Source organism: Pygocentrus nattereri, chromosome 16 (assembly GCF_015220715.1).
Source record: "Pygocentrus nattereri isolate fPygNat1 chromosome 16, fPygNat1.pri, whole genome shotgun sequence".
In the NCBI taxonomy this organism is placed as follows: Eukaryota; Metazoa; Chordata; class Actinopteri; order Characiformes; family Serrasalmidae; genus Pygocentrus; species Pygocentrus nattereri.
In genome coordinates, this window is record NC_051226.1 from 3647323 (window position 1) to 3674121 (window position 26799).

General features: G+C 43.1%; 1 protein-coding gene across 4 annotated transcripts in view; it reads left to right on the top strand.

Moving 5' to 3' along the window:
• Nucleotides 1–26799, top strand: part of jak2a (Janus kinase 2a) — a 92270-nt gene that overhangs the window by 28296 nt on the left and 37175 nt on the right. For 2 of the 4 annotated variants that reach the window (XM_017685088.2, XM_017685086.2), the window contains exons 2-3: nt 7574–7826; nt 21947–22070. In XM_017685088.2, the coding sequence (XP_017540577.2) occupies nt 7598–7826; nt 21947–22070 (353 nt within the window). In that variant the 5' untranslated portion in view covers nt 7574–7597. Of the gene's footprint in view, nt 1–337; nt 493–586; nt 664–7573; nt 7827–15324; nt 15344–21946; nt 22071–26799 lie in introns of those variants that run through there. The other 2 variants (XM_037545948.1, XM_037545949.1) reach the window with 2 other exon arrangements.

Below are 26799 nucleotides of genomic sequence, written 5' to 3' on the forward strand. Positions count from 1 at the left end.
CTAATTTAAGTACACTATTTTGAGTATACTAATTTAAGTACACTATTTTGAGTATACTAATTTAAGTACACTATTTTGAGTATACTAATTTAAGTACACTAGTCATTTTCAGTATACTAATTTAAGTACACTAATCATTTTGAGTATACTAATTTAAGTACACTATTTTGAGTATACTAATTTAAGTACACTATTTTGAGTATACTAATTTAAGTACACTATTTTGAGTATACTAATTTAAGTACACTAATCATTTTCAGTCAACTCATTTAAGTACATTTGGTAAAGTGCATGACTTTCCACCACTGCCCACTTGCCTGGCTTGTGGCCCAGTTTCCGCAATTACAGTTTCTACATGATCCATTATTTCTTCGTTTCTGTCTCTTTCTTTCTCTCTCTTTCTGTTCCTCTCCCTCATTTCAGGTTGTTTGTTGAAGTTCTGCTGTTAGAATTAGGAGGAGCATAGCATCAGTGTTGGTTCACAAGCAGCAGGTGATGACACTGTATTTGTGAGAATTTCCTCAGTTTTACGGTTGATCTTTGTCTCTGAGGATAGATGTGGTTTGTTTCATTTCCTGTTGTACAGAGCGAAGGTAGCCCAACTTCATCAGCGCTGCACTGTGTGAAGTGATTGAGTGGAAAAAAACAGAAAATGCAGCTTGTGTGAGTGATTTTGATTTCTTTTTGATCAAGTACAGAACAGCAATGCTGTTATGTAAAGTACAGATTACAGTTAATGCCCCTGTTTTCCTATAAATCTGCTCATTCTTGATGTTTGATTAAGATTAAGTCACCCTTATCAGTCCCACAACGGGGAAATTTCACCTCTGCATTTGACCCATCCATGCAGTGAAACACCACATACACACTAGTGAGCACACTTGCCCAGAGCGGTGGGCAGCCCTATCCACAGTGCCCGGGGAGCAGTTGGGGGTTAGGTGTCTTGCTCAGGGACACCTCAGTCACGAGCTCTGGGGATCGAAACAGGGTGACATCCAGTCTCAAGGCTGGTTCCCTAACCTCCAGCCCACGACTGCCCCAATAATAAAAGGTAATAAATAGTTTTAGTAGGAGAAATATTACACAAGTAATGGATGATTTTAGCCCACCACTGTGGGAACGGTTCTTAGCAGCCAATTTTTTACTGCTGTTATTATTAATAATCAGTTAAATTATTTGCTGCTTGTTTATTCAGTCGTATCGCTGCCATTTTCTGAAAGTAATAAAACACTTGGGCCAAGGTGTTACAGTGATTTTACCAGGATTACTGAGGTGTCCGCCTCACATCGAAACCACTCACAGCAAAACCACTAGGCCTGTTTACGCCTTTATTATGTATGAACATTCAGCAAAGATAACGGTTATGAAAACATAGTAATTGTATTGGTCCATCTTCAACGTCCAGGCTTTCTGTGCAATCTCTTCCCTCTGCAGGCAAAGCTGCCACTGTTTTTAAGATTAAGATTAAGTGACCCTTATTGACTAACTGTGCAGATTATCTGTTGGAGCAAGAGGAGGAAGGAGTGAATCTTTAGCTCTCCGATTGATTTCTGAAGCGATCTGAGGCCCTCCGATATTATCAGACACGTTTGATATTAGCAACTCAAAATGTTCGCGAGTCCTGTAGTGTTACACAGTCAGAGATTCCTCAAAGAGTGATTCAAACAACAGCCAATCAGAGAGCTGGAAGAGCGGCGAAGCAGGTGAAGAGATGCACATGCACACCACCTGAACAGCAGAGCAGAGCCTTGTGGTCTAGTGCAAACACCCTGGCGACAAAAAGACAAGACAAACTGGCATTAAGTTTGAGATGCTCTCTGTTTTCGAGTCTTTTTAAGATGTTAAAAAATTGGGCTGCCGAGTGGCGAAAGCGTTGGCCGTGTCATCGTGAGTTCGATTCCTGGTGATGCTACAGCCATCCGTAGCCAGGGGTTCAAGAAAGCGCCACTGGCATTGCTGTAAGCAAACATAATAACGTCCTCTACAGAGAACACGCCTCTCTTAACTGTTAGAAAACGTGGTAGCAAAAAAAAAAACCCACATTCTTCATGCTGATCTCTTTTCCAGTGGTCAGCATGGACATGCACACACCATAACTCCTCTGGCAAAAGATTTAAGCAAGTTTAAGAGGCAAATTCTCAGACTGGATCACAGGCGAGGAGCTCGGGTTAAAAATAAACATTAAGTCTATTTTTCAAGGTCATTGGAGTGTGGGCGAGTGCGTAGCATAACATTTACGTTTATCCAGAACGACTTACAATTTTGATCGTTTTACAGAAGGTAGGGTTTGGAGTCTTGCCCAAGGACTCTTATTGGTGTAGTGTAGGGTGCTTGCTCAGTAGGCAATGGTAGTGTTAGGAGTCTTGCCCAAGGACTCTTATTGGTGTAGTGTAGGGTGCATGCTCAGTAGGCAATGGTAGTGTTAGGAGTCTTGCCCAAGGACTCTTATTGGTATAGTGTAGGGCGCTTGCTCAGTAGGCAATGGTAGTGTTTGGAGTCTTGCCCAAGGACTCTTATTGGTATAGTGTAGGGCGCTTGCTCAGTAGGCAATGGTAGTGTTTGGAGTCTTGCCCAAGGACTCTTATTGGTATAGTGTAGGGCGCTTGCTCAGTAGGCAATGGTAGTGTTTGGAGTCTTGCCCAAGGACTCTTATTGGTATAGTGTAGGGCGCTTGCTCAGTAGGCAATGGTAGTGTTTGGAGTCTTGCCCAAGGACTCTTATTGGTATAGTGTAGGGCACTTGCTCAGTAGGCAATGGTAGTGTTTGGAGTCTTGCCCAAGGACTCTTATTGGTATAGTGTAGGGTGCTTGCTCAGTAGGCAATGGTAGTGTTTGGAGTCTTGCCCAAGGACTCTTATTGGTATAGTGTAGGGCGCTTGCTCAGTAGGCAATGGTAGTGTTTGGAGTCTTGCCCAAGGACTCTTATTGGTGTAGTGTAGGGCGCTTGCTCAGTAGGCAATGGTAGTGTTTGGAGTCTTGCCCAAGGACTCTTATTGGTATAGTGTAGAGTGCTTGCTCAGTAGGCAATGGTAGTGTTTGGAGTCTTGCCCATGGACTCTTATTGGTATAGTGTAGGGTGCTTGCTCAGTAGGCAATTGTAGTGTTTGGAGTCTTGCCCAAGGACTCTTATTGGTATAGTGTAGGGTGCTTGCTCAGTCGGCAATGGTAGTGTTTGGAGTCTTGCCCAAGGACTCTTATTGGTATAGTGTAGGGTGCTTGCTCAGTAGGCAATTGTAGTGTTTGGAGTCTTGCCCAAGGACTCTTATTGGTATAGTGTAGGGCGCTTGCTCAGTAGGCAATGGTAGTGTTAGGAGTCTTGCCCAAGGATTCTTATTGGTATAGTGTAGGGCGCTTGCTCAGTAGGCAATGGTAGTGTTTGGAGTCTTGCCCAAGGACTCTTATTGGTATAGTGTAGGTTGCTTGCTCAGTAGGCAATTGTAGTGTTTGGAGTCTTGCCCAAGGACTCTTATTGGTATAGTGTAGGGCACTTGCTCAGTAGGCAATTGTAGTGTTTGGAGTCTTGCCCAAGGACTCTTATTGGTATAGTGTAGGGTGCTTGCTCAGTAGGCAATGGTAATGTAAGGAGTCTTGCCCAAGGGTGTTTACTCAGGTGGGGGACTGAACCCCAGTCTACACTGTAGAAGGCAGAGGTGTTACCCACTACACTACATCAACCACATAAGCCCCTCCCTCATCCTCACCTACTTTAATAAGGGCAATCCCAAATTGGCAGTTCTTGGTAAATTATTGGGAAATTACAGATGCTCTTTTTAAAAATTGTATCGTTACGTAGAATTTCAAGTGTTATTTTTTTTTCAAGTTGTTATGAGAATGATGAATTGAAGCATGGGCCCACATGTGGACCCTTAGGTTTGGTTTCCCAGACCAGGATCAAGCCTAGTCCTGGACTATGTTGTCCTGTTAGTGGAGAGTCTTTATTCACATTGTTCCGTGTTCTACTTAATCACTATTCAAGAAACCAACCTTCAGAGTTTAGGGGGTTAACCTGAGGTTAAGATAAAAGGCCCTGAGGGGAGCACTGTCCTTCTGCCCAGTGTCTGAAACCGCAGTCAGTTTTGTGTGAGTGGTTCCGCTCTGTAGCTCTTTAGCAAGTTTATGGAAATAAACTGTTTTTCTCCCTGTGTTGTGACTTAGTCTGGGGTGAAATGAATGACGGTAAAACAATTAGACCTTGAAGTTTGTCGCCACATTCATTACATCCACGTTACAGCAGTGCATCAAGCGATTGGGGACGTCCTTTTAACATGACTTGAATAAATATTTTCTTTGTGCATTTGCAAAAACCCACGCTGTACAATCAACAAACTGTTTAGATCGTGTAATTTTGTGTTGCAAAACTGAAGAACAACCTAAAACGGCTCAGTCTTGGGTATAAAAGCAACGGCTCCACATCAGCGCTGATCAGCACTCAAAGCACCTTTGGGCCAGAAGAGTTTCAATACATGCTTTTAACAATTGACTCTTAAAATTGTATGTTTACTTTTGTGTTTCAGGTTAGGGTTTATGTGTTAATCTCAAAATCTTTGTTGACTTCTCTCTCAAATATAGTATTTCTGGTTTTGGCCATAAAGACTCATCTTTGACCAAAGTACTTCTCAGGTCTTTGCGTTTCTATAGACACTGTTTTGTGTTTTTGTGCTGTGGTTGAATTGACCTTCTTTTCCTGGAAATTCCAGCAAACGGTGTATTTTTATCCAAGTACATGTTGAAACTGAAGCTGCACTGAACCGCCTGGGTTTGATTGGTTGCCTGTGGGACTTCCTTTTCTGGAAGTTGTCTCTGAATTTCTTTTTGTTTTGTTTTTGTTTTTTTGGAGGGTTTTTTTGACCTTTTTGTTTGACAGTTCTTGAGCTTCTCACGTTTTTTATTGCTTAAAAATTGCCCGCTGCTTTATTTTTATTTAGAGCGCTTTCCAGATGGCACCACTGCGGATTCGTATGACCAACGCAGGTTACTATCTTGACCTTCACGGCAAATGAACTTGAGTGTGGAATAACAGGTCCAACCTAAGAGTGTGTAAACTTTAGACAACTTCTATTTTCAGTCATTTTTTTGTTTGTTAAACACAGCTGTGCCCTTTACCAGAATGATTAGTATAAATGTACATCACAACACTTGTAATGCTGTTATTTCCATTAAAAAGTAATTTTTTAACCAAAATGCTGGGGGCATGTAAACTTATAAATAGTTTACACACCACTGTATGTCCTGGAAAGAGCACATTACTTCATTACTTGCATGTTTCAAATGTTTATTTTTGGTAGATCAGGCTCAAACCATAATAAATCCAGTGTGGGAAACATCATAAAACTATAATATAGCAAATCAAGTTCAGCAAATGACTGAAATGCAATGATAAGTCTTGTCTATTGGTGTTTGACAATAATAGTCCAGTCTAAACAAACTGTGATTCTTGGTGGAAGATTAAATGTTGAATTAAAGATTAAAATCTTTAATGTTGAATACTTTTAAATTTGTCTGCTTTGTCAAGTTGTATATGGTCACTATTTTATAAAACCAACCCATTCGGCGCTGTGTGTTAGTGCCTAGCAACACCTCTTACTTGTGGTACAGTCATTGTAAAGCACAGATTCTTATGATTTATTGGTTTATTTATTGAACTTCAGATAAGTTAACAGAGTGTAAGATACAGATCTTTAACTTACTGTTAGCCTTAAAATGGTAAGGCTACCAGATAACTTGCATAAATATCATTTTTATGATGTAAATCTACATAAAACGTATGTTTCCTTTGTCTCGTTAAAATTTATAGTGCTGGATAAATGCCTTTGGTGTCATTGTAAGAGAAACGTCTGCCATGAGTTCACTGACTTTATTAATGTAAACTTGAATAACATTAGTTCTGTGATATGCTTGGAAAATTGAAGTGAAATTGATATTGAATAAGTTTTTATATTGCCAAAAGTATTTGTTCATCTGGCTACACACACACACACATGAACTTGATTGACATCCCATTCGTAATCCGTAGGGTTTGATATAATGCTTGCTCACGATTTGCAGCTATAACAGCTTCAGCTTTTCTGGGAAGGCTTTCCACAATGGTTAGGAGTGTTTATGGGAATTTTTGACCGTTCTTCCAGAAGCGTATTTGTGAGGTCAGACACTGATGTTGGACGAGAAGGCCTGGCTCACAGTCTTCACTCTAATTCATCCCAAAGGTGTTCTATGGGGTTGAGGTCAGGACTCTGTGCAGGCCAGTCAAGTTCTTCCACACCAAACTGGCTCATCCACGTCTTTATGGACCTGCTTTGTGCACTGGTGCGCAGTCATGTTGGAACAGGAAGGGACTGTCCCCAAACTGTTCCCACAAAGTTGGGAGCATGAAATTGTCCAAAATCTCTTGGTGCTGAAGCTTTAAGAGTTCCTTTCACTGGAACTAAGGGGCCGAGCCCAACTCCTGAAAAACAGCCTTACACCATGATCCCCCCTCCACCAAACTTTACACTCGGCACAATGCAGTCAGACAAGTACCGTCTCCTGGCAACCGCCAAAGCCAGACTCGTCCATCAGATTTCCAGACGGAGAAGCGTGATTGGTCACTCCAGAGAACACGTCTCCACTGCTCTAGAGTCCAGTGGCGCTTTACACCACTGCATTCGAAGCTTTACATTGTGCTTGGTGATGTAAGGCTTGGATGCAGCTGCTCAGCCATGGAAACCCATTCCATGAAGCTCTCTACGCTGTTCTTGAGCTGATCTGAAGGCCACATGAAGTTTGGAGGTCTGTAGTGATTGACTCTGCAGAAAGTCGGTGACCCCTGCGCACTATGCCCCTCAGCATCCGCTGACCCCGCTCTGTCATTTTACCTGGCCGACCACTTCGTGGCTGAGCTGCTGTCGTTCCCAATCGCTTCCACTTTGTTATGATCCCACTGACAGTGGACTGTGGAATATTTAGTAGTGAGGAAATTTCACGACTGGACTTGCTGCCCAGGTGGTGTCCGATCACGGTACCATGCTGGAATTCACTGAGCTCCTGAGAGCGACCCATTCTTTCACTAATGTCTGTAGAAGCAGTCTGCAGGCCTAGGGGCTCGGCTTTACACACCTGTGGCCATGGAAGTGACTGGAACACCTTATTTGGATGGCTGAGTGAATCATTTTGGCAGTATCATGTATCATGATGTTTGCCTGTACTGGGTGGCACAACTTTAGGCTCTTTGGCTTTTTGCCAGAATATCTGGTTGCCAAATACCTTCCATTGCACAATCCTTTTTGTTGGCCATCTGTGGAGTTACGACAGGAGCTAAACCTAAATCACTAAGCCTAGTTCAGCTGCTCAAGTGTGTTCCTGCTTGAGTTCATGTGAAGGGAGATGAGTCACAAACACTACAAACTGGTGCTGAGATGCTCTGTTTATTCATTAGTGATGACTCTTTAGTGATCTTCCTGATATGGCCGGCATTTAATGTGAATCAATTCTTACTCATAGCTCAGCGAAACAATTCTGTGGACAGATGAGTTCATATGACATTTGTTTGTAAGTAGAAGAGGAGATAGTAACGACTCCCCTTTTCCTCTGCCCTGCAGGTGGGTGATACAGCGTGACCACACATGGCCTGGACCACATTTGTCACCATGGAAACCTCGTCGGGTCCGAGTCCTCCTCACCAGAACGGAGACGTGCTGCCGCTCAAGCTGGCTTCCAGTGCTGCCCTGCAGGTTCACCTCTACTACCGCAGCCAGGGCCAAAGCCAGGGCACCAGCAACTGCCTCCCACTCACTTATCCACCAGGTGATTACGTGGCGGAGGAGCTGTGCATCAAAGCGGCCAAAGAGTGTGGTGAGTGTTTTAGTGGCTTTCGAGATTGTTAAAGTGAGAGTTCTGCAAAAAACCTATTTTACAGTTTTAACCCCCCTGCGTCATCACACTTTTGCCCTAAACTAAGTCGCTCAGTAATCTCAAATAGACTTGATTCTGTGTTTTCTGACACTGAGTATGTTTACATGCAAAGACTTTTGCCTATCTGATTGAATACAGTCCGATTACAGATTCAGACTGAGGTATTTATGCTCACTCTGCTCAACAGTCTGATGGAAAGTCTTATATTAAGACATCTCTTCACATCCATAGGCCAGACAAAAATGTTTTTATTTCATTTTTAAATGATGTTACGTTTTAATTAATTAACCTGAACTGGACATTGTTTGTGGGCGGCACGTTGGTGTGGTGGGTAGCGCTGTGGCCTCACAGCAAGGAGGGCCTGGGTTCGATTCCCCGGCCGGGTGATCAGGGTCCTCTCTGTGTGGAGTTTGCATGTTCTCCCCGTGTCTGCGTGGGTTTCCTCCGGGTTCTCCGGTTTCCTCCCACAATCCAAAGACATGCAGTCAGGCCAATTGGACATGCTAAATTGACCCTGGGTGTGAGTGTGTGAGTGTCTGCCCTGCGATGGACTGGCGACCTGTCCAGGGTGTATCCTGCCTTCCGCCCAAAGACTGCTGGGATAGGCTCCAGCATCCCCCCGCGACCCTGACGAAGAAGCGGCTTAGAAAATGGATGGATGGATGGATGGATGGCCATTGTTTGTTCGATATATTCACAATTTCAACATTAAACACTTAGACCTTGAAATATTACTTGGACTCTTGAAATAAATAAAATGTAAACGTCCCCAGGATCTCAGTCTTTTAATTATGCCTGTTTAATTGAACTATTTAATTAAAGATCCTTTCTTTGCTGCGAGTTCATTAAGACTTGGGCTGAGTTTCTGAGCTGCCGAGCTGATATTAAGTGTTTGTGTTGAACCGCAGCTGAAAGGCATTTCAGTGATATGACTGGTGTGGAATTGCCCAGAACTATGTAGAATTGAGGTGTAACCGCTGTCCCATAGACTGTTGATAGGAAAGTTGGAGCACTTTACGTTGCAGTGCATGCTGGGGACTGTAGTGCAGCACTGTGAAATGGGCTAACATTAATAGAAAATTAAAATACTTTTGAGAGCCGGATAGGTTTGTGTGGTGGGCCTGATCTGACCCACCAGCCTTGTGTTTGACACACCCAAAAAAAAAAAATCAGCAAAAACCAGTGTGATGGTGTGAGATGCCCAGTCTGTTTATAATCTGTTAAGTTTATAAGATTGTAGTGAAGCCAAGGCTCAAGCAGGAGAGTAGCCAATCGCTGTTTCAAGGCAAAAATAATACAGATTTACTTTAAATAAAATTCAATAAGGTACCGATAGAGAAAATTTCTTCAAGCAAAGGTCATCATGATGTCTGCATCATAATAACATCATAATGTCTGAGTGCTATCGTGACTCAGTGCCATATACTGTTTACTATCATATAGCCTATCAGGTATATCAATATCTTATACAGTCAACAACTGAATCTGAAATCAAATAAAGTACAGTTCAGTCATATTTCATGACATTTCTCAGCTTTCTCTTTTTAGATCACACCATGTGAAGTATCTCCTCTCTGACTCACTTTCTTCTCTGACTGCTGTTTCTCGCTTCGTCCCTCCGCTGATTGTGTGTCACTCACTGAGTCTCAGTGCTCATCATATTGCACAGATCTGATTAGCTGAGTACCGTAAAGGCTGGAAAAGATATGCCAATTAAAATAGGACGACCCGATCGAAATTAATTGTCCATAGTTTATTGGTTGTAGGTCCAGGTCTGCATAGGACAGCATCTGGGTCCAGACTCGGACTGCTCTCTGCATATTTAGTGACCTCTGTTTCAGGCGGTTGCAGTGCAATTATTTTTCAAATTGCCAAACCATCAGCCTTGAATGCTCACAGTTCAGAAAAGCCATAGTCATGCTGAAATACAGCTTGACATCATGGTTCATTGCTACTTCAGCTGAAGTGTAACAGACATGAGCTGGTGTCATTTTCTTACTCACATCCTTACCAGTAAAAGGATGCTTGAGAAAACGAGCAGTGAATGTCCTCTGGGACCATGCAAATAGGTCTCTGCAACAGAGGCCCTGAGGAAGGCTACAATATGCAAATTAGCTCTCTAGCTAATCACAGTGTTGTATACTGAGTGGTGTGATCATCCAGACCAATCACAGTTTTAGGTGAGTGTTTCTGTGTTTTGATGAATCACGATGTTCATCTAATCCAACAAAAGTAAATTATTTTGGTCGGGATAATTCAGGTCAGTCTTTAACCGTGACATGCTCTTGGTTCGGAAACTGTAATATCATTAAGGCAATTTCATACAGAAAACAATGTATCACTGCTGTCGGGAGAAAACCTCGTATCTCCAAAATTGTAACTTTACTGGAGAAGAAAAAAACCTACTTTACTTTTAATGAAAGTCAATGGAACCAGTTTTTCCAAGTCATTTTGGGTCATTTCTTTTGGTCCATCCACAAAATTTACACACAATGTAAAGGATGACACGCAAATCCGTGAAGCGCTCCATATTTTTTGGGCAGTCGTGGGCTGGAGGTTAGGGAACTGGCCCTGTGACCAGAAGGTTGCCGGTTCGATCCCCAGGGCCCACAGTCCATGACTGAGGTGTCCTTGAGCAAGACACCTAACCCCCAACTGCTCCCCGGGCACCGTGGATAGGGCTGCCCACCACTCTGGGCAAGTGTTCTCACTGCCCCCTTGTGTGTGTGTGTGTGTGTGTGTGTGTGTGTGTGTGTGTGTGTGTGTGTGTGTGTGTGTGTGTGGGTGTTTCACTTCACGGATGGGTTAAATGCGGAGGTGGAATTTCCCCACTTGTGGGATCAAAAAAGTATCACAAAAAAAAGGGGGGGCAAACGGGCAATTATGTCAAAAACTGGAGATGCAGGGTTTGTCTTCCAACAACAGCGATGAGTAAATGGCATGAAAACATTTAGCATTAGTAAATCGTTTTTGTGTACTAAAGACTCATTTTTCACTATGTTGTTTGAAACTCAAGCAAAATACAACTTTTTTATTGGCGAAGATGTTCTTTGTTCTTCATGAAACAAAATTCTCGAGGCTTGTGCGAAGCCAAAAGCGCAAGCTTACAATATTGCATACTTTCTGTGAAGTATGACTGCTGGAGAACAGTTCTTTCGCAGTTCTAACTATGGCGACGTTTGAGTTCAGAATGCTGCCACCATTTAAGGTGGAACGGGCAAATTCGAAGAAGCTGGTGAATACAAAGCCAACTTCAGTTATAAGATAACCTGTATGTTTTGGTGCTTAGTACTGCTTAGTACTACCGAGTAACTGAACATCTTACGTTTAGGAGATATTCATCGTTTATTTAACACTTGACATGGAAATATTAGTGACCAATTCAGGCTCTGTAGTGTCTTCATTCGATGAGTTCGCCCACCTGCCATGTGCACAATTTGCACAACGTCTGCGGTTGTTTGTTTTCTCCGCAAGTACGTCACACTGTTCGCTGAAGCCAGGCGAACGTCATCTCCGCAAGAAGTATGATGGCCTTCCAGGCCAACATTGGGTTGCATTTTGAGAAAGGAGCAGCACCTCATGCAGGAGCTGAAAATGTATAATGATGTTCATATTTCACGCATAGTCTCAGACGTCAGCTGTCTAGTTTGGGTCACGTTTGAAGTTGGGGGGGGGGGGGTTTGTGGAGTCTGGTTCCATTGACTTCAATTATAAATGAAGTATGTTTTTTCCTTTTCCTGTAAAGTTACCAGAAAAACTGCTCAGTGTGTAAATCTGTTCATTCTGGAAAGCATGCCAAACCACACTCATAGCAAGGATTCCTAAAGAACACAATGAGCTGCTCTTGCTATCTGGGGGAAGCATGATTTAGTTGCATTCTTCTCTTGATTTAAAGCACTGCTTGGTCCATCATGGGCATCTGCCAGATCTCATAAACAGAACCTGGCAGTTTCCCATTGGGCTGTCTCTTCTGTCAGGGCTTCAGTCCATGTTAGGTAATTTACAGTAGCAAAAACTCCAGATGTGGACTAGAACACTACATTAAAAAGAAACTTTAATGTGATTTTGGGCGGGGATCGTTCAGTGCACAACAGAAGGCAGAGGTCTTAAAGACTGCTGTATGCCTATATTGGTTGAGTTTTTGATAAGACTTTATTTGGAGTGGCCCTTTGTAGATGATTAATAAACATTTAACATCGTGTCAACAACATGTCAGTGAAGTAGCGGCAGTGAAGTGTCTGAAAACATTGAAGTAAATATCTTGAAGATGTCCTGTTGATACATACGAGTAGATTTGTTGTTAATATGTTGCTTCCATTACGCAAAACCTAACCTTACCCAATACTTAACCCTAATGCTGGCCCTAATCCTAACCCTGACCTTAACCTCAACCCAAAGCCCAAACCTAACTCACGTCTTTTTGATGTTACTGAGAGTCAGTCAAGTGTTGGTTGCATTTAAAAAGGACCACTCAAAATAAAGTCTAACCCAGTTAGACTGGACTGTCGGCACTGGGGATCGAACCGGCAACCTTCCGGTCACAGGGCCTAACCTCCAGCCCACAACTGCCCTTAAATGTACTTAAGTACTGAAAGTAAAAGTACTGAAAGAGTAATTATGGCTCTGATGTCCTGTTATTATTTTTGCAGCGACACTTGCTTTATCTACTCATTTTAGCCGAACACTCCGGTGTCACTCTTGTAACACGAATATTTTAATAGAATGTCATTAATTAGTGACGCTGACGTCTATTAAAATGATCAGAGCACAAAACACTGAAGGTAAACAGTTTCCATCAGGGAGAACCGAGTGGCCATGAAATCACCTTTAGCGAAAAAGCAGTTTATTGTGGTTTATTTACGCAAAGTTAGGCTAGAATCAAGACTTTCTTACATCGGTCATGTTGGAATAGGAACTCCCGAACTTTTACGCTGCTGCGCTGACGTTGAACTGCGTGCTGCACTGGGCCAGTTTGACCAACAGGTCAAAACAAGCTGAGTGACCGCTGTGCCCTGATTGGTGCTCTGGCTTTGCGCTTCTTTCGTTTGTCCAGCAAACTCATACTGTTGTGATTGTCAGGTGGCCACATACCTTTGACCATATAGTGTACCTGTAAAAGCATCTACCTGAGGTCAGGGAGTGTCAAATATATCTGTCTTACATGTCCATGTCCAGAACTTCCCTGGGTACTTTGGTCCACTTTTAAAAGGTTTTAAAATTGGGTGGATATTGATGTTACACAAAACTAAAAGTAAAGTATTTGAGGTCCTGCTTTAAATTCCAGCGGAGTTTTTGTCTGGTCATCTGTCTTTTGAGAATGTCCGCGTTAACCGGTCAGAAAACGCACAGAGCACTGTGGAAAAACTGACTCCACGTCAGCGGCTGACGAATCATTTGCAAGGGTAAATCACTGACCCACACGCACACATTGCTCCAATAAAAGAAGCTCATAAAACCAGTGAACTGGTTTGTGTTGTTGTGCGAGGCCATATCTCATTGGCCACCTTCACATGACCAAATCTGATTTTTGTCTTAATGTGACACAGATGTGGTGTTTTCAGAGCTGTGTGGTCACACAAATGTAGGGACTTTACTGGGGAATAGGGAATTTATAGGGAATTTTCACCTGGGATCAATAAAGGAATCTGAATTTTATAGAAAACCTACTTGCCTCACATTTAATTCGTACGGAAGAAAACTTCTCAGCATTGGCCTACAAATTATTTTTAATAATGTGTGTTTAAATGTGTGTGCGCTCATTTGATGAAGCTTTCCAACTCAGCCCATCTTTTAACTTGTTTGCACATGAATATTTCCCGCAGTAAACACTCAACAAAGTAAGAAGAGAAGAAATAAGTGTAAGTCTGAGCTCACTGGTGCATCTCACGGTGTGGTGCTAATTTTCCCGCAAATGAATAAATAGCCTAAATAAAATAATAACAATCGCTCAATAATTAGCATGTATAAATAATATCTAAGAACACCTCGGTTTAAATAATTGGGAAGTAGTTAATCACATGTATAACCTGTGAACTGCTTTCTTGAAAGATACAAGAATGGCAGCTGTGGAAATGACTAGGTGAGAGTAACCCAAATAAAGGCAAGTCTGACGTGTGACGCTCACCCGTGACTAACGTCGATGGAACCAGCTGTACAGGGCTGTGGGTGGGAGCAGGACAAAGCGGTGCAGGTTGTCTGTGGGAGCTAGGAGGAGCGGGATGAAATCTCGCAGGAAAACTGATGCCACACTGACCTCTTCCTTCAAGCATAGCCGTCGGCTCATGAGCTGCCGAATGCAGTCGTTTTATTGGCTCCCTGTTGTAAAATCTGCATGAATTAGGACATGCTTCATGTAAATGATATGTAAATTAGGTGCTGGTAGGCTGGTGCTTGATTTTACACACTGAAACTGATTCATCGTTTTCACGGAAACCTCGGCTCGTCTCCCCCGTTGTAGGAAAGTCTCCTGAATCAGTGGCAGATTAGTTCATATGCCATTGAAGATGATCATTTTTTTTATGCATCTTTGATGAATAAGGGCCTTTTGTCTTTGAGCCTCCTGACTAAGTGTTTCTGTAGATGAGTCGGTGAGTTGAGGTGCTCATGTAATCCAAAAAACAGACTTAAAATGTCGCAAAAAGTGAACGTTGAGCTTGGAATCAGTAATTATGTCGAACCTGTCGTTTATTTATCCGCCGTGTTTTTTTGGGTTATACGGAATTTTCCTCACTTGTTTTTGAGAGGGAACGGTGTGATGTAGTATGTAGACGGTTCAAAGGTTCCAAAACATTCTGTTCACTCCCCACTTTGTACAGTTTGACTGTTTCTGTGATGTAAATATCACATTTACATAAACCTGCCTACAGGCTTTTGAGTAAAGCACAATACAAGACAAGCAGTAAACACAGAGCTCGTTTGCCATACATCAGTCTTAATGGCACAGAAACAAAAACCTACTGCTTAATTCTAGGGTATAAGAAGAGTTTGGAAAATTGTGGTCATGTAAAACTGGGTTATGTCTGTTTTTGGTTCATAAACACACACAGATGTCGCAAGTGAACCTCAGGGAGAGAAACAGTACGAGAATAATGTCAGATGTGGGCCCTGTAATGTATTAAAAGCCGTATTGAGATTAGAAAATATAGCAGAATAATCGCAATGCTGGTGTTTTGTCCATATTGTGCAGCCCGAATATAAACCCCTACAAACCCGTATGAACCCTTGGTGACTTGCGTACCAGCCTTCAGTGCTGCCGTCTAGACTAAAGCAATGTCGCGGCATCAGTGGACAGTTCTGTGGTTGTTTCAGTTTCAGTCATGTGTCTTTGCCAGTCACACACACACACACACAGTCTCCTCACGCTGACTGAGTTTCTAAATGAAGTCTAGAGGTTTCATTACAGGATCAGCAGCTGTCTCGTTACTGTAAGAGGAAACATTTCATCTTTCTTATACGGTGTAAGTAGAGCTCTAAAACATCTGGCATTTTTAACATGGAACATTAAAATATCGCATAACAAATAAGATCCTGAGCAAACCGGAAATTATGCGTCTTGCACCCACATCACACACATCACACACATCACATCGGTTCCTTAACGTGTTTTAATAGCGCCGCTTTCAGAACAAAACCTCATATTTTTATTTTTGTTGTTTTTCAGTTGTTGACGTATTTTGAAGAAGCCTGTTGCACTTTGCACTATATGTAAATTTAACGATGAACCGACCAAAACAAACGGCCCAAAATGACTTGGATAAAATTCTGGTTCCATTGACTTACATGAAAAGCGAGGTACGTTATTTACCTCTCCTGTAAAGTTGCTATTTTGGAGATACAAGGATTTGTTCTGACGATACCGTGTTGCAACTGTAAAATGTAGTGATGAAATAAATGTGTTTATTTAAAATAGTGTGTGTGTGTGTGTGTGTGTGTGTGTGTGTGTGTGTGTGTGTGTGTGTGTTGGGGGGCGGTGTTGGGGTTGTCTGCAGGTCAAATCACATGTTGTTGAATGTGTGAGTGTAGATGAGTTAACACGTCCTCTATAGAGAACACGCTTCAGTGCCTTTTAATGCACAGTTACTGTTTCCTTTGCTGAATTTTAAATACGGGCTGTGCAGAAGTGACATCGGTTACACTTTATTTGGACGGTCCACTGCAGAGTCTTTGTAAATGTTCAGTGTGTATTCCAGCAACGTTCAACTGAATAGTCATTAAATGCCACTGACCTTGAAGCTGAATGTAACGCAGATGCTTCACTCTAGATGCTTTGTGATGCTCAGCCTGCCTTTCAGTAACAATCAAATGCCCATTAGATTCACTTCAACCGGACGTTCGCTGTGAACGGGTATTAAATCTACCCTTAAACCCTAAACCTAACCCTGACCTTAACCTCAAGGCGAAGCCTCCATCTACTCCTAACCCTAACCAGTGTGGCTGATGATCAACTGGGGTCACCAGAAGGTGTGTTAATGATTGAAGTAGCTGTAGCGCCTCTATAGGGGACCGTCCAGATAAAGTGACCGTTACATTTTATACCTCACGTTTTTATTCATTTCTCTGTTTCATTGGCCTTTCTGTCTTTCTGTCCTTCTTTCTTTCTTTCTTTCTTTCTTTCTGTCTGTCTTTATTTCTGTCTGTCTGTCTTTCTGTCTGTCTGTCTTTCTTTCTGTCTGTCTGTCTGTCTTTCTGTCTGTCTGTCTTTCTTTCTGTCTGTCTGTCTGTCTTTCTTGCTGTCTGTCTTTCTTTCTTTATGTCTGTCTGTCTGTCTTTCTGTCTTTCTTGCTGTCTGTCTGTCTGTCTGTCTTTCTGTCTTTCTTGCTGTCTTTCTTTCTGTCTGTCTTTCTGTCTGTCTTTCTTTCTGTCTGTCTGTCTGTCTTTCTGTCTGTCTGTCTTTCTGTCTTTCTTTCTGTCTGTCTTTCTTATTAATTTTGTTTTTTTAATTTCATCTGTATTTCATCTTTCACGCTTTCTTTCTTCGTCCTTCTTTCTTGCTTATTTACACACATTAACAAACAGGAAGCTTTTGTTGTTTGTTTTAAATATTCTGATCTAATCTAATTACGCGGTAGATGTGGATTAATTAATTAATGCCTCAATTAGGAATATTTTTAGTAGTCTTGGTCAGAGTTACAGGAGACCGTGTCACGAGTGAAATGCTGATGGATGCTGTATATATCTGTATGTATTTTTTTTCCTCTTCTATTTTCCTAAAATGGATTTGTTCCACTCTCTCTTGTTCTGTCCACTTCGTTATCTGTCTCCACCCTCTGTCTCCTCCTCTGTCCTGATAAAGACCGGCTCCCCCTCACGCTCCCATCTCAGTTCTTTTTCAAATTTCTAATTCCTCCTTCTTGTTTGTCTTGACCTTGACCTGTGTGTGTGTGTGTGTGTGTGTGAGTGTGTGTGTGTGTGTGTGTGTGTGTGTGTGTGTGTGTGTGTGTGTGTGTGTACTGATCCTCAGCACTTTATGAGGGCCGAGCGTCCTCGTGATGATATGATGACATGGCAGTTTTGTACCGGTGTGGATTTTGCTGCTTCCCACCAAAAACAGCCCTTTTTTTTTGGGAAGAACTAAAGGAGCAGATTCCGATATGGACTTTTTCAGTGCTGTGGTTGGGATTAGGTTTAGGTAGGTAGTGTTACTTCACTACGGCAATGCAGAAGTCAGTGAACGTCCCGGCGTGTGTGTGTGAGTATGTGTCGAGTGAAAAGTCACACTGTGTTCTCTCCTGTCTTATCAGCGTTGGCATTAGCCACCGTGAAGCGTGATGCTAATGTGGGCTTGTGCTACTTCCTGTCCCCACTGTCTCTGCTTCCTGTTTACATGAGCGCTAGGCCTCCTCTCATGTTGACACCTGCATATAAATCTCCATTCTGGCGTTAAAGCGCTCTGACTAGCCATCAGTAGCTTGGGCACCACTTGCAGTACCTTAACGTCTTAACGATTACATGGGCATCTCACACCAGGCACATCAGGTCTTTTGCAGAGGTTCTTTTTTTTTTGAAGAAGAAAACTTTAAAAAACTTCTTAAAAACCTCTTTTGCGTACAGTTGTAGTGAGTGGCTGCACTCAAAGCACCAATTTGTTGTCTGTTATCACAACACAGACAACATGAGATGTGGAATGAAGCGCAAACTGAGGACAGTTATGTGGTTGGCTGTTCTGCATCGAGAGCTGCCAAGCTCTATGTTTCTGCCACAGGGGCCTAGGCCACCAAGGGCCCCCCTACAATCTCCCCCCGCCTGTACGGCACTGCACCGCTCCCCCATGCTGGACCTTGTGGGTGGTGTTCCCACATGGTCTCCCCACGTTGCCTCTTCAGGCTGAGCCCGGCCGGGTTACATGGGCTGCCCGGCCACCGGGCGCTTGGCGAGGGATGCTACCCCCAGGGCTGGCTCCTGGAGCAGGTCCTGGTGACCCTCTCCCGGGCTGGCTACATTATTGTTTTTCATGGAGGGTTTTTGGATTGAGCTAGTCTGGGTCTTCACTATGTGTATAGGATATAGGACATAGGACCACCTGACTAGATGTTATTTGGGTGATAGATCATTCTCAGCGCTGAACTGACTTATTGTCCATTTTATCAGCTCCACTTACTACATAGGAGCACTTTGTAGTTCTAATTCTCTATATAACTTATTAAGCCCCTGTTACCCTGTTCGTCAGTGGTCAGAGCACACCCAGGACCCTCACAAAGCAGGGCCTATTTGGGTGGTGGGTCATTCTCAGCACTTCAGTAACACTGACCTGCTACTGGTGTGTCAGTGTGTGTTGCGCTGGTACAAGTGGACAGGACACCGCAGTGCCACTCACTGTCCACTCACTGTCCACTCTATCAGACACTCCTGTCGTCAGAGACGACAGCTCATCTGCTGCTGCACAGTTTGTGTTGGTCGTCCTCTAGTCCTTCATCAGCGGCCACAGGACGCTGTTGGCTGGATATTTTTGGCTGGTGGACTGTTCTTAGTCCAGCTGAGGTGTTCAAAAAGTGCTGTGTCTGATCTACTCAGACCAGCACAACACACACTAACTCAGATGGACTACAGTCTGTAACTGTAGAACTACAAAGTGCAGCTATACAGTAAGTGGAATGTGTAATGGGATATATGGGATATATGTGATGTGTATGTAATATAACAGTAAACTGCTCAGACAAATGTGACTTCATCATTATGCAGTATGTTTGTATGTTATTTATCATTTAATTATAGATTCTTTATTGCTTTTCATATTAAGCTTGAACGTTACATTTCAATGTAGGTGAACATATAGCCTAATAAACTGATCTGTACAAAAAGGTTCAACATAGTTGCTTTGCATTAAAACATCTGCAGGTGTTGCTTTGTGGGACTCCTTGCTGCAGATGAATGGTTATTTGCTTCTCACTGTGGCTGAACACCTTCTCTTCTCACAGTTGAATTTCCTCTCACCTTCCTAACCTCTTCCTCTTTAAAACCATAGAGATAGCACAATAAATAATGTGATGACCACATTTAATCCAAGGTGTCCTCATATAAATCGGGTACATATTTAATGTATTTATGGGTGAATATATAAGGCATAATGGGAAAAATAAAGCTACACTAGCTCTGTCTTTGAAAAAACTGTGTGCCAGTACTTTTTTGATAGTTTCAGTATTTGAAACTGTGTGCTTTAACAAAAGGACAGATTTGGACCAATTATAGAGCGGTTGCAAATATCAACAACCACCAGTGTGTAATAAATCCAGTGAGGACCCCTCAAGGCCTTCAGGATCTTCAGAGGAAACCTAAGGATTTCTGGACGTGAACCTGTTTAACTTTTTCATGGAATCATCTATAATTCTGTAAAATAAATATGTTCGGTTCCAGAAATCTTCAGGGCTCCTCTGAAGATCTAGAAAGACCTGAGGGGTCCGCATTCATATTTCTTTACAGTGGTGGTGATGGGAGCCAGGGATCACAGTATGTGCAAAACATTTTATTTACTTTTCAAAACAACCAGTGAACCTGCGAGTGTCCTCTAAATTTTACACTGTATCGCCAAAAGTATTCGCTCATCTGCCTTCACACGCATATGAAATTGAGTGACATCCCATTCTTAATCCATAGGGTTTAATAGGATGTTGGCCCACCCTTTGCAGCTACAACAGCTTCAACTCTTCTGGGAAGGCTTTCAGAAGCGCATTTGTGAGGTCAGACACTGATGTTGGATGAGAAAGTCTCCACTCTAATTCATCCCAAAGGTGTTCTATGGGGTTGAGGTCAGGACTCTGTGCAGGCCAGTCAAGTTTAAGAGTTCCTTCCCCTGGAACTAAGGGGCCGAGCCCAACTCCTGAAAAACACCCCCACACCATGATCCCCCCTCCACCAAACTTTACACTTGGCACAGTGCAGTCAGACAAGCACCGTCTCCTGGCAACTGCCAAACCCAGACTCGTCCATCAGATTTCCAGACGGAGAAGCGTGATTGGTCACTCCAGAGAACACGTCTCCACTGCTCTAGAGTCCAGTGGCGGCGCTTTACACCACTGCATTCCACGCTTTGCACTGCGCTTGGTGATGTAAGGCTTGGATGCAGCTGCTCGGCCATGGAAACCCATTCCATGAAGCTCTCTACGCTGTTCTTGAGCTGATCTGAAGGCCACATGAAGTTTGGAGGTCTGTAGCGATCGACTCTGCAGAAAGCCGGTGACCTCTGCGCTCTATGCCCCTCAGCATCCGCTGACCGCTCTGTCATTTTACGTGGCCGACCTCTTCGTGGCTGAGTTGCTGTCGTTCCCAATCGCTTCCACTTTGTTATAATCCCACTGACAGTGGACTGTGGAATATTTAGTAGTGAGGAAATTTCACGACTGGACTTGCTGCACAGGTGGCGTCCGATCACGGTACCACGCTGGAATTCACTGAGCTCCTGAGAGCGACCCATTCTTTCACTAATGTCTGTAGAAGCAGTCTGCAGGCCTAGGGGCTCGGCTTTATACACCTGTGGCCACGGAAGTGACTGGAACACCTGAATTCAATGATTTGGATGGGGGAGTGAAAACTTTTGGAAATGTAGTGTGTGTGTGAAGCTTTTAACGGAAAGATAAAGGGATCAGTAGTTAAAGATTCATCTCAGAACTGTCGAAAAATGGCATTTCGGATATCAGGTAGCATATAGATAACCATTTTGTGCAATAACTTTCTGTGAGGAAGCTTTTAGAGGCATTAAACTCTTCAGACATCTGGTTCCTATCACCACCACTGTGGACAATTCTTTATTCGGTCAGTTTCACTAGAACAGAGCATTTCACACCAAACCACTCGGGATGAATTTACCAGTGAAATTCCTCTTTTAACATCGCTAAAAGATTTTTTTGATTTGATTAAGGCAAACATGTTTTCCAGGTTTGTAATTTTATTTAAATCAGCAAACGTTCATCAGTAATTATATCAGTTCTCAAACATATATTTGCACTGAACTTTTTGTAGCACAATCTTTTTCTCCATATTGCAGAACAAAAGCAAACTAAGCCGTATTGTATTTAAACTCTGTGCTTCTTGTACTGGTGCTCTCATTTTATTGTTCAATTTCTGTCGTAAGCAAAAGGGTTAAGGCCTTTAACACTTAACAGAAGAGATCCAATCAGGAGCTAAAGCCCTGTAACACAGGAACTGATGGTGGAATTAAGCAATCGACCAATCTCAATTAGATGTTAAACATAAAACAGCAGCAGCTCTGTGCCAAGGGCTCTTACTGAACTGCTAATGTAAAATATACATTAAAATATCAGCTGCAAGCTTCAGATAAAACAGGGGATGTCTTGTAGTGTTAAATGCTGGTGTTTAATCCAGAGCAGCCACATCACTGCCCATCTTTGCTGGCTTAGTGCAAACACACAGCAAGAATCCCATTGGGATTGCATTATCATAGAGGTGCTTTACGTCTGTTTAGACAAGCAGAGCCCAGACCGAAGGCCTGGCTTCGATCGCCACGGTTCGCCCCGGCTGTCTATCATCAGCATCATTCTGAGCTCCCGTTTGTCAGTGATTTTTTTCTCGGGTGTGTTTTGCTGTATGTGTTTTTGTCTCTTCTGCAGGTATCAGTCCACTGTACTGCAGCCTGTTTGCCTTGATGAGGGAGAGTGACCGTATGTGGTATCCACCCAGTCACATCTTCAAAGCAGATGAGTCCACCAATGAGAAGCTCCTCTTCAGAATAAGGTAGCTAATAACGTTTAGGTTCATTTTTTTCACTTCATTTAAAAAAATATTTTACAATTAAGTCACGCCAACAGCCAGCACAGCACACATCCATTATTATCTAGTTTAAGAAGTGTAACAATATAGAAAATTATTATATATGATGCGACACCGTTTACATGCACTCAGTGATCCGATCATAATCGGATTTCTGCAGATATCTGACTATTCAAATGGTCATGTAAACACCATCTGGTTAAGGAACCTGACAAAGAGGCTGGATTTTGGCTCAGTAATCAGATTTCTCAGTGCTGTGACTCTTTACTCTGATCTCTTTCGGATTTCTCAGTCTGAGCATGTGCGAAACAGATTGCTGTACTGGAAATAAGCGAGCAGCCTCGCCTCAAAATGCAGCAAGACACTTTTGGAGAGACATATTTTTGAAATATATGCTTGAGGAAATGATGGATTTACAACCCCAATTCCAGTGAAGTTGGGACGTTGTGTAAAACATAATTAAAAACAATACGATGATTTGCAAATCCTTTTCAACCTACATTCAACTGAAACACTACAAAGACGAGATATTTAATGATCAAACGGATAAACTTTATTGTTTTTTGCAAATATTCACTCATTTTGAATTTGATGCCTGCAACATGTTCCAAAGAAGTTGGGACAGGGGCAACAAAAGACTGGGAAAGTTGAGGAATGCTCAAAAAACACCTGTTTGGAACATTCCACAGTTGGAAACAGGTGAGTGTCATGATTGGGTATAAAGGGAGCATCCCTGAAAGGCTCAGTCGTTCACAAGCAAAGTTCACCACTTTGTGAACAACTGCGTGAGCAAATAGTCCAACAGTTTAAGAGCAATGTTTCTCATCATGAAGTTGCAAGGAATTTAGGGGTTTCATCATCTACAGTCCATAATATCATCAAAAGATTCAGAGAATCTGGAGAAATCTCTGCAGGTAAGTGGCAAGGCAGAAAACCAACACTGAACGCCCGTGACCTTCGACCCCTCAGGTGGCACTGCATTAAAAACCCACATCATTCTGTAACGGATATTCCCACATGGGCTCAGGAACACTTCGGAAAACCACTGTCAGTGAACTCAGTTCGTCGCTCCGTCTACAAGTGCAGGTTAAAACTCTGCCATGCAAAGCGAAGCCACATATCAACACCACCCAGAAACGCCGCCGGCTTCTCTGGGCCGAGCTCAACTGAGATGGACTGACGCAGAGTGGAAAAGTGTCCTGTGGTCTGACGCGTCCACATTTCACACTGTTTCTGGAAATCATGGACGTCGTGTCCTCCGGGCTAAAGAGGAAAAGGACTGTCTGGATTGTTTTCAGCGCAAAGTTCAAAAGCCAGCATCTCTGATGGTGGGGTGGGGGGTGGTGGGGGGGGGGTGTTAGTGCCCATGGCAGGGGTAACCTACACATCTGTGAAGGCCCCATTAATGCTGAAAGGTACATGCAGGTTTTGGAGCAACATCTGCTGCCATCCAAGCAGCGTCTTTTTCAGGGACGTCCTGCTTATTTCAGCAAGACGATGCCGAGCCACATTCTGCACGTGTTACAACAGCGTGGCTTCGTAGTAAAAGAGTGCGGGTACTAGACTGACCTGCCTGCAGTCCAGACCGTCTCCCATTGAAAATGTGTGGCGCATTATGAAGCTCAAAATACGACAGCGGAGCCCCCCGGACTGCTGAGCAGCTGAAGCTGGACATCAAGCAGGAATGGGAAAGAATTCCACCTACAAAGCTTCAACAATCAGTGTCCTCAGTTCCCAAACGCTTATTGAGTGTTAAAGGAAAGGTGATGTAACACAGTGGGAAACACGCCCCTGTCCCAACTTCTCTGGAACGTGTTGCAGGCATCAAATTCAAAATGAGTGAATATTTGCAAAAAACAATAAAGTTTATCCCTTTGAACGTTAAATATCTCGTCTTTGTAGCGGATTCAGTTGAATGTAGGTTGAAAAGGATTTGCAAATCATCGTATTCTGGTTTTATTTATGTTTTACACAGCATCCCAACTTCACTGGAATTGGGGTTGTAAATATTCTTTATTTTCTAGATGATGTTTGTCCATATATTCAGGTAAATTTTTTTTTTTTTTTTTAAGCCACGACATGAAGTTTAACTTTACATCACCTCTTTTGTGAGTTTATTGGCTGGTTATAAAGCAGAAATCTGATTACTGTCTGACTCATGTGGACCTGGAGTTTCCCCATTATCTGATTACTCAAGTGCATGTAAACGCATTGATCAGCTCACTGACAACATCTGATTTCCTGCAGTTATCAGATGATTCATAAAAGTTAATATAAACGCACTCAGTGATGTTTTGATATGATACGCATGTTTTTGATTTTTTGAGAGAAACCGTATCTTATGTTTCCAGTGGAGAGATGTTAATCTGTCTGTCTGTCTATCTGTTTGTCTGTCCGTGTTACTTTTGCTACCCTATTTCCCTGAAGCCAGGTCTGCGGCACACGATTATTAACCAGAGTTTAACTCTGATCAGCAATGTTCCAGGCCAGGAGCATGATGAGAAGTGATTGACAGTGTGGATGATCTGGTTGTGTGACAGGAAAAACGAGTCTTTGGTCCTTCCAGTCAAACTCTGAAGTGATTGGAGATCCTCTTGTATTTTCAAACACTTTTGAGTTTTATGTCTCAAAGCGTTCATGAGCTCTGCAGACTGAGATGTTCGGTGATGCATTTGCAGGAGTGATTCAGGCAATAGCCGATAAGAGAGCTAGAAAAAAGGGGAAGACAAAAGAAAGACATGAGTGCATTCATGAGTGGACATGGAGGAGCTGCTTGTTGAGTTCAAGCAAATAATTACTCCCTTTGCCAATTGAATTTGTAGTGAAATATTTCTCCAGCTCTGGCTGTGATACTGTCCGCGTCTCAATCCCCAGATTCGTCCCCAGTTTGTGTTTTCACTACGACTCTGGTGTGTGCGTGAAAGCACAAGCAGGTTCAGTCCAGTTTAACTTTGTTTATCACGTGATAATTAAGATTAAGTGACCCTTATTAGTCCCACAATGGGGAAATTTCACCGCCGCATTTAACCCGTCCATGAAGTGAAACACCACATACACACTAGTGAGCGCACACACACTAGGGGGCAGTGAGCACACTTGCCTGGAGCGGTGGGCAGCCCAATCCGCAGCACCCAGGGAGCAGTTGGGGGTTAGGCGTCTTGCTCAAGGACACCTCAGTCATGTGCTGTCGGCTCTGGGGATCGAACCGGCGACCTTCCGGTCACGAGGCCGGTTCCCTGACCTCCAGCCCACGACTGCCCCAATAACGAGGGAGAGCTGCTGTTCTTTTGGTAGACGAAACTCGATATGTGTGTTACATTCTCTTTACCTTATTGTCTAGTGTGCACATCCTCACTTGAAATTCTGTTAAAGACTGATGTTAAGTGTGGGGTGCGCTCTGTTTTCTGAATCTGTGAGGAATTTTAAAATATTTTAGGCCCTATCGCATTTTACACTTGGCCCTACCACTACGTTTTCATGTCTAGGGGTGTAGGGTGTCCCACGCCTTGTTGAGATAGAGGCGCAGGCGGAAGTGTTGGGGCTACATGACCTTCCAAACGGAAATTTATAAGAGACTTCAAACAGATTGTTATAAGAAAGAAAGAAAAGCCGGTAAAAATGAAGCACAAGAGACCAGAGAAACCCACAGATGTGAGAATTTTCTCTGTTAAAAAATCACGATAACCGCTGTTTCATCTTAGTTTAATTTTCTTCATAACAAGTGCAAAATAATCGCATCCTAATGTCTCAGTATCTAGCTAGCTAACTTCTCCATTCCACCTTAAATAGTCTGGCAGTTCCGACACCTGAAGCGTCAGAATGTAACTGCTGCACCATTTAAGGTGGAACGGGAAAATTCAGACAAGAATCTGGCGAATCTCTGACTTCAGCTTCACATCACTGAAGAATTAGGGGGGGGTGATAATAAATAACTGCCCCCCTCTTTGAAGGCGTCTGATCCCTAAATGTAACTAAAGCCCAGCAGTGAGGAGCTGAACCTTCCCCTCCTCTGCTGTCCCTGCAGACGGGCAGGGTCGCCTACAGAGCGGCGCCAGTAGCTGATAATGAAGAGGTTTCCCATTTCGTAGGGCAAGATTTCAACCACTACTCCTCGTCACTCAGCTCCAAGGGGTTAAGGTGGCACTTGAAAACAAGGGGTAGGGGTAAAAAGAAGAAACGGGATCGGGCCTTAGTGTACACCCAGCTTATAGCCCACTCCTCATTTTTCTTACTCACCCCCTTGTTTTTCCTCCCCCCCCCCCCTCTTACCCCAGGTGTAGTCGATCAGCCAATACATGCATGGAGGCTGAAGTCTGTGTCGGTTAAAACTGCGTGCCTGCCTGCCTGTAGTGGAGTCGTTCAGGGATCTTAAACTGTCTTGTTTCTGTGGTTTCTGACACTGAATGACAGGCTGTTACTCATAAACACATATAATTACGGTACAGAGCAGAAAACAGTGGTTGCAGCAGCCTGAGTGAAGGTTGTCTGTGCTGCTCTTCACGTTCAGTGAAGCACATGTTCAGTTGAAGCTTCTTCTGTTACGTGCAGCTGAGTGAAAATGATCACGGCAGGTTTCGTTCTTTCTTTTTGGAATGTTCTGATCTGCGTGAACGTAGTTCAAAGAGCAGATCTCACTGTTAGTCAACTACGGACTGTCAGTGCTCTGAATTACTCAGCGCTGAAATTACCAATG